The following is a 13,048-nucleotide window of genomic DNA, read 5'->3' as shown; positions in this document are numbered from 1 at the left end:
CACTAGTCGAGGTCATAATATGATACATTGTCCTGCATTCTTCTGATCTAGAACGGGCCTTGTCTGCTATGAAAGACACTCAGCTTTCTGTTTATCTGCTGTGCTATTCTTTTTTTTTTTTCTTTTTTTTTTCTGTTTTATTTACGATCATGTCTTTGGAAATGGAAATGAAACGTGATTCCTTGTCTATCGCAATAAAAGTTTTATTGCCTGGGATTTTTGTTGTGGTTAAAGAGCATGTTTATGGTGTGAGAGAAAATCAATTTCATTGCGGTTAAAATTTATAACAGCAAAGATGGAGAGAGACATTTCATTGCTAAAAGAAATAAATTGGGAAAGACAAGAAGGCTGAGACAGGCATCAAGCAGGTAGATGTAGAGAGAGAGCGCAGGAATGGATCAGTTGGAATTTCTGAGTCTCACACCATTAGCTAATTGACTCATAAAGTGGAATAGTGGGCAGAGAGTTGCTATGTGGTTGCTAATGTTTTCTGAGTATTGCTATGGAGTTACTAGGGGGTTCTACTGGTTGCTGGGGTGTAATGGTTGATTATTAGGTGATTGCTTATTGGCCAAAAAAGCCTAGCTGCAGCTACTTTTTGTGTGCAATACATTTATGCATTTGCCAGATACTTTTATCCAAGCGACTTGCACTACATTAAAAGTTCTTGCATTCCCTGGGAATCAAACCCATGAGCTTGGCATTGCTGGCAACGTGATCTGCTGTTTGAACCACAGGAACATGCCCGTGGTTCCAGTTGATCCTTCAATCAAACTCTATGGGGTTCTTTTAGCCATTTCAACGTCCACCAGTAGAATCATAATTCTGATCACTTAGAAAGGTAATTATACACCTCTCCTCAATAAATCTGTGCATAAATCTTGGACCCATTTCAACAATTGTATGACAAAAAATTATTAGCATGTTTGCTTAGAAAAATAATAGCACACCTGTCTTTAGAGAACAATGTTTTGAAAGAGCCACAATGTTTCCAGTCTTTGAACAGCCTATGAATGGATTGTTTATAGTTTTCCCTGTGCATTAAACTGGGATAAGAGTGAGTATTGAAAACAATTTCACAGTTCACCTTTATGGTGTTATATTGTCAGCTATATTGTTTATCAGCACCAGTCATGGTGTTATTGCCATATGACATAAACGTACACACTCGACATGTGCAAACCCATTAGCTTGTCCTTTTGCCCTCACCTCTCTTTTGTACATGCTCACGCTCTCATGAGTCTCCACTGAGATGCACACTGACTTTTACATGAATTTGGAACATCTAGAAGCAGGAGTTCAGATTGTTTTTATTTATACAGCACTGTACATATATATATTTATGCATTTGTCTGCTGTTGGTCACACACATAGTGTACTTTATAATATTGTTATGCCTAAATTCACTTATCAATCATTTTAAATATTATGTTAGTTTTCAGTGTTGTATTTTTTGTGTATATATATATATATATATATATATATATATATATATATATATCATATTGAATATCAGCCAGTTATCGGCTGTAACAAGAAAATAATTACTGACTATAATAAGAAATGTAATTAAATACATTTTTAAAATTAATTATGGAGAATGTTAGGAATGCACAATATACATGTTATCATGTTATCAGCATCATATTAGTTATTAGCCAATATAAGCATTTTATCTTTATTTTTTTTTTCAGTTATTTATAGGTATCAGCTAATTTGGATATTTTTTGCATAGCCTACCTTTTTTTATATATATTTTAAGGTTTGGATTACCTTTTCCATCATCTATAACACTAATTCAAAGGGCACTAACTTAAAGAGAGAGCAATAGATTATATCACAGATTTAACCCTTACAATCTTTTGAAGAAACCTGTTCCTTTTAAGAGTGTGTGTTGAGTCTGTTGGTGCACATGTAACTTTTTACATGTGCACAGTTGTGTGTTTTTGTGCTTAATAAGAAGTGTGTTTGAGTTTTTAGTGCACTTTAGTTTTCTTAAAATCATCTATTTATCTGTTATTGAAAACAACTTTTGAACAGTATTGGCCAGAATACGGAAGATATTCTGATTGTGTGATGGCATTATGGCGTTTTTTTGTTTTTGTTTTTTTATATATTTTATTTATTGTATTATTTTCAATTTTGATACACAGACACAAAAACAATCACATGACTGGACCAAACACACACACATAGGGAGGGGGGGGAAAACAACCAAAAAAAATCTCCTTTTGTTGAATTAAGCCCACCCCCAAAAATGGTTTTAAGTCAATTATTTATATATTTTGTGTCAGTAGGAAATATGTTTACATTTCCAAACATTCTTTTTGCCATTAATTGTAATAATCCAGTGAGATTTGTGTATGCACAAGGAGTCTGACAACAGCCGGTATGATCTGATCTCACCATCATCGAGTCCGTCTGTGATTACATGAAGAAACAGAAAAAACTGAGACAAACTAAATCCAGAAGAACTGCGGGAACGTCTCCAAGATGCTTGAAGAAACCTTCCTGCAAAGCTACAGTACTGTGAAAAGTACTGGCACTTGTGTTAAAATGCTGTAAAGTGAGAATGCTTTCAAAAATAAAATCACAAATTGAATTTATTTATGATTTAACTTCTGTTAACTAATTCAAATCAATATATGGTGTAACGACCCTTTGCGTTTAAAACGGCTTTTGTCCAGGTACACTTGCGCATAGTTTTTCAGGTAGCTTTGCAGGAAGGTTTCTTCAAGCATCTTGGAGATGTTCCCGCAGTTCTTCTGGATTTAGTTTGTCTCAGTTTTTTCTGTTTCTTCATGTAATCACAGACGGACTCGATGATGGTGAGATCAGATCATACCGGCTGTTGTCAGACTCCTTGTGCATACACAAATCTCACTGGATTATTACAATTAATGGCAAAAAGAATGTTTGGAAATGTAAACTGATATTTCCTACTGACACACTACAGCAAAATATATAAAAAACTGACTTAAAATGAACATGCCTAAGACTTTTGCACAGTACTCTATATATATATATATATACTGTATATATATATATATATATGACCTATTCATTGTCATTTAAGTGAAATTATACTGAATTTAAATATACAAGCTTGATAAAAATGATCATTCTAGAAGAAAATTTCAGATGGCACTTAGAGGCTTTTGCATCTGAACTCTTCATATATATATGTATGTGTATGTATGTAAAAATAAATAGCTCAATAATAATAATAAAAAGATACCACATAAGCAACTCTAAAATCTTCCTATATTTCCAGAGCTATTCAAATGAGGTATAATAAATTAATAAATAAAAAAATTTGCCTTAAAAACAGAGGTATTATTTAAGGAAAGTGACAATAATAATAATAAAAAACAATTAGATTTCCAATAGTGTAATCATTGTCAATGATTTTGGACATATAATCGAGGAAAAGGCCTACAAGAAGATTTAGATACTCAGATGAGATATTTAAAAAAGAAAAACATGGGCATTTTTACATTGAAGACACAGGTGTTAAAGAAAATGACAGTAAAACAAATTGCAATTAAATTTCAAATAGTGTGTCATCGTTTTATTGATTTTTGACAAGTGATTGATTATGGCATTATTTAATACTGAATCAGTCAAACACTAGTGAAGGTGTGTGTGCTCTCTGTATCCGTGCAGGCATGTGTTAGAGTGCTGCAGTCAGAGCGGAGGTCATGCAGTTCAGTAGCTGCAGGAGCAGAGGGTGGGGTCACTGCCTTCTCCATAAACATAAAACACTATTACAGCAGTAATCAAAATGCCACAGTGACCCGCAGTCAAATCACACTGCACCGGCCGGCTCTTAGAAGGACTTTGAAGGTGGTTATATATTATGTGTGCATTTCACATACTGCGCATACATGCATGTGTGAATGTGCACTATTGCTGAGTTTGATCATTTTTAATCTTGTAGTTTGGTAACTCTTCAAAGAAGGGCTTCTTTCACTGAGAGCCTTTTTCCCTGGTCTCAAGTTTGATCCATCATGTTTTTTCATTGCTAAAATGCAAAAGTGACCATGTAGACTAAAAGAGCCATGGCACATACTCACGTATGACACAGGTTTGAATCGGGCCTAAAATCTGTTTATCTACTTTACTGTCCAATCTCTGCTGTCTTTCATGTTGAAATGACCATGCAGAGACTTTTTTTAAGAAATATTTTTAAACCTTATTTGAGAAAACCATGTGGACAATTTTCACCATGTTTTGCAGCTGAGCAGACAAAAGAGTGCTCATTTGTTCCCTTTCTTTTCCTCTTTTTGTCCATTTTTAAACTCCATTACGTGCTTCTTGGTCATTACCCTCTCTCTAACCCATGCAAAATGGAGCGAGCTATGGCCTTGACCTCTGACCTCTCCTGCAATCAGTCATTTCCACCTGGCTTTCACTGAGTGGAGAGACAGCTAAGCACCCCTTCCTCATTTGCCTCTCCTCTACCTAACACTCCCCATTTCCCACCCTCTTCTCATCTTTCCCCCTCTCTCTCTCACACTTTTAGAGGACTGAATAAGGGTGACCACCCCATTCAAGAGGCAGTGCTCTGTGACGACTGTGCAAACATGCTCTCAGTGTGCTGAATAGCAGCCCTCCTGTCTCAGGATGCTCTCTGTCAATCCTAGGAGAGGCCAGGATGTATAGACAGATAGAGAGGGTGCAGATGGTCCCAGCACAATGTGTGCTGTTCCTCTTCAAACATCAGTATTCTGAACAACTATTTTATTTATGTTTCTAAATCAATATCTGCAATTTAGTGTGCATAACAATTAATTGTAATATAGTTAGATTTTAATATCAATTTTAATATTGCTGGCTGCATCCCTTTTCTAGTTGCAAAAGTTAAGTGTGGCTCTTTAAAAAGGTTCAGAGAATGATGAAGAAACAATCATTTATTTCTAAATTAAGTCAATTTATTAAACATGAACTCAAATTGACCATATTTACTTTCAAAATGCGCTCTGACTCATTTCTGAAACTGAAAAAAAATCAAGTTTGTTTAGCTTATATTTGTGTGGGCCTAAGGAAAGTTCTAAGAAAAATTAGACAAAACAAGCATTAAAATAAGCGATTAATGAAAGCATGAAGAATTAATTCGCCCCCTCAACGACTTTTTTTCTTTTTCTTTGAAGAACCAGGGTTCCCATTGTCATAAAAAAAAAAAAAAAAATCTTATAACTCTAATTATGCATTCTAGTTATGCCCAGCTCTAAAATATTTTATTGGGTAGAAATTGTGAGTAAAAAATATGTATTTTTTAAATGTTATCCTTAAAACTTAGCCAGTAATTCACAAACAACTGGAAAAGTCATGGGGCCTTTGAACATTGTTGTGGACAATGAGGGGTCTGTTCGGGCCTTAGTGGGCATAACTTACTCTGACTGTGCTGCTTGTGGGGAGACTAATGTTTGTCACACTGTTCCTCGGAGAGCAGGGATGACATTATGAATCATGGCTAATAGATTGGTCCATAGAGCACAGGGTTGGGGGTATGACTTGGAAGCATGTCATGCTGGTGTGAAATTACAAAAACAGCTGGATTTATTGTTAGCTTAATTAGTGTGTGTGGGCTGTACAGAAAAAGTGGAAGCGGTGTGAAGTTGCCAACCAGCCCTAGCCATTCATCTCAACATTCCTCCGACAGAGATCTGTTAGCATGTTTTACAGGTGAATTAAACACTTCACACATAATATGTCAAGCTGGTTCATATAGAAGCACCCATAAATATGTGGTTTAGAGATGCAATTTGGCAGAGGAGAGTACATATTTTTCTGTATCTTTGAAATTAGCATTTACATTTATTAATTTAGCAGACTCTTTTACCCAAAGCGACTTACAATGGAGAATGATACAAGCAGAAGGGATTAATCAAATGGTGAACGCAATATGCTAATAAGAAGCTATACCATGTCAAATTTCCATAAGTACCAGAGCAGGAGTGTAAGTGCAGAAAAGTTCCAGATTTTAGTGCAAAAGCCTACTTAAAGAGGTCTCTTCAGTCGTTTTCTAGAAGATTGCGATGGATTTTACGGTTTAGGTGAAGGTTCATCCCATCAAACGGAGAGAAAGTGACCTTGCACCACTAGACATCGCCAATTCAGACGATCGAATTGAGCACAGAAATTGATTCAGCCACGTCTCACAGAGCAACACTGACCTCAATAACCTGAAGACAAAAGTGATCCCATACTATAGTATCAAATAAAAATAAAAAGCATCTAGTCCTGTCCACACCTATGTAGCATCTGTGGGGAGCAGTGTGGGGAGTGTACATGTAGGAGAGATAAAGATTGCTGGAGGCTGGTGGTGAGACATGAAGAGTATGAAAGAAAGGATGATAATCTCTAGGACTGAATAGCATCTTGCCTCTTAGGCTGCATGTGTTTAAAATAGATGAATGCATTCACGTACGCGCATACATTAAACGCCTTTCCGTTTTCCCATTCACTCTGAAGCAGCAATATCAGAACACCCCTGCCATTTGTTCGAGAACACAAACCGCATGCAAATATATCACAAAAAGAAGGTGTGGTTTAGCAAAAGGCTTGCATATGCTGAGAGCTCTCATTTTCATATCCTTGCCCTTTAAGTGGTAAAAATGCATTTTTTTTCCATGGCCTCGGGATTAAGGGAGAAAAAAAAATGAATTATATATTCAGCACTAATAATGCACCCCCCCATCCACCATGCCTGTATCCCCCAGCAATGAAGGGGAGCACAAAGGAGGTGGTGTTAAAAACACTGAAAGAGTGAGAGCAGAAAAATAAGGACTAGTGAGAAAGAATAGAAGGTGAAGAGGATGATTCAGGAGGGAGGAGTTTGACAGATGGTTGGGTTTGCTTCATGTTAATGAGCACCCAGAGTGGGTGGGTGCATATGGTTTGTTTTTTGCTTTATTCATCCCAGTTACATCATTTACACTGGAAAAAGATTAGATGCGTCAGTGCACTTGGGTGAGCCCTTTTATGTAGGACTTTCTGATAGGGATGCACAGATATAAGCAATTTATATACGGATAAGCCAATTATTATTTTCATGTTATGACTGATATTAAAATGTATGCAATTTTGTCTAAATAAATTAAAGTGTTTCAATTAAATAAAACAATTCAAACTAAAATATTTGTAATGGGAATTTAGGAATTACAATATTATAAATTACAATATGAAAAATGGATATTCATTTTGAGATTTGCTAAAGATTAGATTTAACAGTGTTTAACAGATTTAACAGAATTATTATGATCTAACGCTCGCATAAAGTTCATCTTTAAAAATATTTTTTAAAGATTAACATTATATGAGTGTTAGATGGCGGTAAAGATTATTTAAATGTAAAAATAGTGAAAATAAGCATGCACAATTAAATATCCAATATTGGCTGATATATATTCAATACTGACTGATCATTTATTTATTCTTTTATATCAGCTGATAATCAATATCATACCGAATCGTGCATCACTGCTTTCTGACATTAGTGTTTCTTGCTCAGGCTAAAAGTCTTTCTCTCTCTCTCTCTCTCCTCTTCTGCTAGTACTCTGACCATCTATGGAGTAACCCAGGAGGATGAGGCCATATATCAGTGTATTGCAGAGAACAGTGCGGGCTCTACACAGGCCAGTGCTCGTCTGACCGTCCTGTGGGCTGATGGGTTGCCGGGTGTGCCCACGGGTGTACGTGCAGACACCCTTTCTCCAACTTCCATTCAGGTGTCTTGGAAAGAGCCCACCCAAAACACTCAGGACATAATTGGATATGTGCTCCATATCCGCAAGACTGCTGGTAGGAAAACTACTTATGAACCTAAACAGACACACACAAGCACGCAAAATCAAATCAAATCTAATTTACTCAGCTCTTCTCCAACATTGAATGTAAAAGGCTCCCCAGTAAATCAGTATTTTATTTAAAGTAGAGATCGACCAAAATTGGATTTGGACCGATACCGATAACTAAGTTGGGCAGTACCTGCCGATAACTGATTGATTAGCCGTTCGTTTTTTTTTTTTTTTTAAGAAATGATTCTGAATTAAAACCTAACACTCAAAGTAAAATATTCCTGAACTTTATTACAAAAATAAACAGTATTGGCTAATGCATGAAAATGTAATGAACTTTTAAATGAAATATATAAATATTAATATACTATATTAATTAAAGCATTATAGATCGTGTGTGTGTGTGTGTGTGTGTGTGTGTGTGTGTGTGTGTGTGTGTGTGTGTGTGTGTGTGTGTGTGTGTGTGTGTGTGTGTGTGTGTGTGTGTGTGTGTGTGTGTGTGTGTGTTGCTATAACTTAGAAACATTGCATGTACATTTCAGGAGTAACACTTCACAATAAGTTCCCTTTTGTTACCATTAGCATTAGCTAGTTTTTGCAAAAACAATTTTTCATTTATGTTACTATAGTGTATTATATACAATTAATAATTAATAATTATATTTTAGTAAATGTTGAAATTAACATGAACTGCAGTCTCTGTGAACTGGAGTGCATCACAATGATAAACTGAAACTTAGCGTACACTTGAATCTATATAAACTGTAACTATAGAAAGCTTGAAATGTCTACTTTTTAATGTAAATGTAATAACAGCGGAGCCTTTTCAGCCGCTCCCGCAATGGACGCAACCGGAAGAAACAATCAGTGTGGATTATTGCAGATAAGAGAGAGTTTAAGAAATCGGTTATCGCTGCCGATGAATCTGCAAAACCGATAAATCGGTCGACCTCTAATTTAAAGTGTGAAAGTATATTTCAACAGACGTTATAAAAATACATATTTTATTCCATCTTCACTCTAGGCTCCCTCATTATGGAAATCAGTGAGATTTAAAGTCGATAGCAAATTGCTGCTTTTATCCTGTTGCCATCAACTGTGGTAGCAGTTCACAGTCAGACTAAAGCATTTATGTGACATTTTAAAAAGACAAATTACTGTTTTAGTCTGACTGAAACCAAATTCTAAAACGCTGGTAAAAGTACTTGGTGGTAAAGAATAAGAGAGAGCTCTTTTTCATCAATCCCTCTCTCCTGGGAATCTTTAAAGTTGCATGTTGATGTTTTCTGTGCTGGAGCAAATACAGCTGAACATCTGATCTGAGACCCACGCTGATGTGCTCTTAAATGTCCTCTGCTGCGCTTTCTCTTTTTCTCTCACTCTCTCTCCTCACTGTGGTGTTACCATGACTATTAGCCACTGCTCAGATATGTCTATAGTATCTTTCATCCGCTGCAGCTTCATTGCCTTACAGCGCTGCGGGATATGTTTTGGATTACGAGCCATATATAATATATATGATCACTTACATCAATTTGGCATGAATAAATAATAGAGAGAAATATAACATTTACTGCAGCCATAAAAGTGACTAAGAGAGCTGCCAACATTAAGAGGTGGGCAATTGTCGGGGTTAATCCTTACTCTCACGCCAATGATTTCACTCTCTTGCTCCATCTTTCTTCATTTGTTTTTCTCTCTCATACAATTTTTCAGTGTTTAATAATGGTCTTTCATGGTCTCTCTTTTTCCTTCGTTCAACCTTCACACTTTACATTCAGACCCAGTGGAAATGGAGTACCAGGAGGCTGTGAGTAAAATGACCCTGCAGCAGGTAATCGGAGATCTGGAGCCTTCCACCAGCTACAGCTTCTATGTGAAGGCTTACACGTCCCGCGGAGCCAGTAAAGCCTCTGAGACGGCTGTGGAGAGCACTCTGGGAGAAGGTATAAAAACATATTTATACAATCACACACAAAGTTGTATATAATTAGGTTGTATACAGCTATATAATTTCCAATTATTTTGAGTTGTTAATTGTGCTGGCAGTAGTCAACTGGGGAAAAAAATTATAAAGCATTTCTTTCAGGTGTTTTTGATTCAGCGTAGGCTTTAATTCAAGGTTGTTCAGGGTAAAGTTCCCACCTTTTGTATTTTCTATGAAAATACAGTCCCTGCACCACCAGCCTTGTTCACGAGGGTGATTAATTCGACTGTGGTTCAGGCCACGTGGGAGCCCTCCACAAAGATGGGCCAGCAGGAAGGATTCAATCTCTACTACCGTAAGGTCCCCGTCCCCCTCTTCACAGGACCCCTCACCTTCCCACGTAATGTGACCCAGTACAACATCACTCAGCTGGGTGAGTCTGGCCACGGTGGAGCTTTATTCATGAAATATGAGCAGAAGGAATTTCTTTGTAAATAATATGTAAAACAAACAAAGAAATAATCTTATGTTATATATCTTAGATATTTTTTGTTGAGTAATCAATGGGACAGTTCATGTATAAATGGATTTATGCTTGTTTTTTCAAGGCTGTATTTATTTATTTATTTACATTTAGCCTGTCGTTTACTTTACAGTCAAACACAATTAATAGTTGTGTAGTTTTAAAAATAGAACATGTCAGCGAAGCTCAATTAATGCATACATTTATTTAAATAAAAGCATAACATAACATGTCAGTCGTTGTTGTTGTTGTTGTTATTATTATTAAACATTTAGCCTGTAGTTTTCTTCACAACCAAGCACAATTCATTTTGAATTAAAAAAAAATCATTAATCATGAGTGTTCCAAACCTTTTTTTTTTTTCTCTCTGTCTCGTCAGATCCCTCTTTTGTTTATGAAATTAAGATCCTGGCTTTTAACCAGCATGGAGAGGGCAATGCCACCATGCGCTTTATGTCGCTCAAGGAGACAGTGGAGAAATCAGGTGCCTGATGCAACACACTTGTTCACTCCCACGCATTCAAGCATACTAACTCACTCACATTGACTGTGTGTATGTGTGCATTGTCTTCCTGCAGTGCTAAATACCCCTTGCGACTGTGTAAAAGACGAACAGAATAAAAGCTCCACCACAGGCATCATCATCGGCATCCACATCGGAGTCACATGCATCGTTTTCTGTGTCCTTTTCCTCATGTTCAGCTACAGGGGCAGGTTAGGAAATCAATGCTGTCTATGTGCGTATGCCACTTGTATAGTTTTATAGTGAATGCAGTTGCAGTGGGCGTCAGGTGTTTTATTTTAAATCTATTTCTTTTTCAAGTCAACATGTTTCTTTGGATGCAGAGTTGAATCGTTCTGTCTTTGCAGGTTGAAGATGTGTAAAACCATGCATGCCACCCGACAGGCGGGCCGTAACCCAGCAGGTGTCGTGTTAGAGTCCTCCTCCTCACAGGGGGCTTTGGCCCTTAGCGGCCCCCACAGGTTCAGCCAAAATGGGAATGGAGGAACCCACACTGCAAAGAGCTGCACCGACTCCAATGAGATGGAGAGACTCTTCTCAGGACCATCCCACTTCTCCAGTCCACCTGACACCACCCACACAGTGAGCCTTGGGGAACAATGCATACATTTATAGACGTGCGGATTGCATGGTTATGGTTCTTTTCAGAGAACAAATTTATCAGTGCATGAAAAAGTGGGATGGAAAGATCTGCATTTTGGAACGGATCAAAGCAAAACCTATTAACTTAACTATTTGACTTAATTATATTCCTTGACCTCACTGAAAAGTACTATAGTATTACCATGTTTGGTTATGTTTTTCATGTTTTCACCTCATTCTGTTTGATTATATTTATTTTCAGATTGAGAGCTCTTTGGTCTCCTGTCCATTGAATGAATCTCAGATTTCCACACTTCCCCTTGAAGACTTCAGTCTGATGGAGGAGTGTGAGGTGCAGTTCCGGCGGCATCCAGCAGAGGGCCAACAGGATGAAGACTGATGAAGAAATGAAAGCCAAGAATATCCTCTACTCAGACTCCTGTCCAACTCAGGTCAACTGAAGTATTCATATTTTTTAGTTCTGTTTTTATCGTGCAAAGAATATATTATTCTTAAGTTAAGTTCCCTTTGTGGGAATCACTGGACTGTAATGCCGGGGGTCTCTCTGGCCTCATAGTGGGTGAGGTTCTGTGATGGACAGCTATTATTTCTCATTGGTAGGTGAACAAATACACTCTTGCAGTTACAACTGACAGCATACATTCTCCAGTCAGTAGTATCTATAAGTGATATTATTCGGCTTCTTCTGCACAACAAAGAAGTATTTTTCCTTCTACCACATATTAGTTCTGTTTTTCGATGTGCTGCCTTCTCTTAACCTACCAATGATTTCACAAGCCCATCCAGTGGAGACCAAGACCTTCTTCCAGGGATTTCAAATTATTCTCAGGATTTGTTTTTCACTGATATCAATGTTTTTGTTTGTTTGTTTTTTTAATTAGGTTTCAACCTTCATAAAGACTTTAGACTTGGCTATGTGAACCTTAGAATTTGCAACAAAAAACCTACCTCAGCTGGAATGAATGTCTTGTAGGAAGTCTTTGAGATCTGCATCTTGCTGTCTGTTCTGTTTTTATACACATCATGCATTCAGTCAAAAGAGAAAAAGGTGCTTCTCTACCTCAGATTTCAAGGACTGCCGCTCTCCTGCTCGCTGAAGCAAAACAAGAAAAAAAAATCCAACATATAGCACTTCCAAATGTTGAAGTCATTGTTCTACCTCAAAATAACAATGTTGTTATTGTCGTTGTGGTTCTTTTCTGATATTGCAACACAGCCTCTGTTTGTAAGATCCTGGCTTCACTATGTTGATTAATTGCTGTGTTTTGATATGTCAGTACCTCATGCCAGGTGACAGATGACATTGTTCTATGAATTCTGCTTGTAAAGATGTTTTGATAGTGTCCTTGTATTCGTGTAGAATTTTTTTTGTTCTATGTTTCCTGATCAGAGTATTTTTTATTTTAATCGTAGTCGACGCAGTAAATTGGAAAGACTTTAAGATAAACTGCACTGTTACTAATGTCTTCAGGATAAAAATACTGCGCTCAGATGAACCGCTGGAAGAAGAGAGACCACCGTTCGCAAAGCTGGATATACACATCAAATAATTGAATAGCTTGACTTCATGTGTTTTGCGTGTCATGTGACAATGGAAAGTGGGGGATGAACAAGTATGTAAAGCGTTCTTTACAGAATTAAGCACATACGCTGTTTTTATGGGTGCCGAT

At 37.1% G+C, this 13,048-nt stretch overlaps 1 protein-coding gene across 2 annotated transcripts in view; it reads left to right on the top strand.

The window, feature by feature from the left end:
• The window catches only part of igdcc3 (immunoglobulin superfamily, DCC subclass, member 3), a 66,507-nt gene extending 53,788 nt beyond the window's left edge, over positions 1-12,719 (top strand). The window contains exons 8-15 of one of the 2 annotated variants that reach the window (XR_014626959.1): positions 7,559-7,806; positions 9,584-9,748; positions 9,974-10,162; positions 10,632-10,736; positions 10,831-10,966; positions 11,123-11,357; positions 11,620-11,809; positions 12,260-12,478. Coding sequence is in view for 1 of the 2 variants with exons in the window: in XM_084406119.1 (XP_084262245.1) it covers positions 7,559-7,806; positions 9,584-9,748; positions 9,974-10,162; positions 10,632-10,736; positions 10,831-10,966; positions 11,123-11,357; positions 11,620-11,757 (1,216 nt within the window). In the remaining variant the exon portion in view is untranslated. Of the gene's footprint in view, positions 1-7,558; positions 7,807-9,583; positions 9,749-9,973; positions 10,163-10,631; positions 10,737-10,830; positions 10,967-11,122; positions 11,358-11,619 lie in introns of both variants that reach the window. The other variant, XM_084406119.1, reaches the window with a different exon arrangement.
• The last annotated feature ends 329 nt before the right edge of the window (positions 12,720-13,048 follow it).

This window comes from Rutilus rutilus, assembly GCF_951802725.1.
Source record: "Rutilus rutilus genome assembly, chromosome: 3".
Taxonomy (NCBI): Eukaryota; Metazoa; Chordata; class Actinopteri; order Cypriniformes; family Leuciscidae; genus Rutilus; species Rutilus rutilus.
Note: the sequence above shows the minus strand (reverse complement) of the source record. Positions and strands in the feature narration are given on the sequence as shown.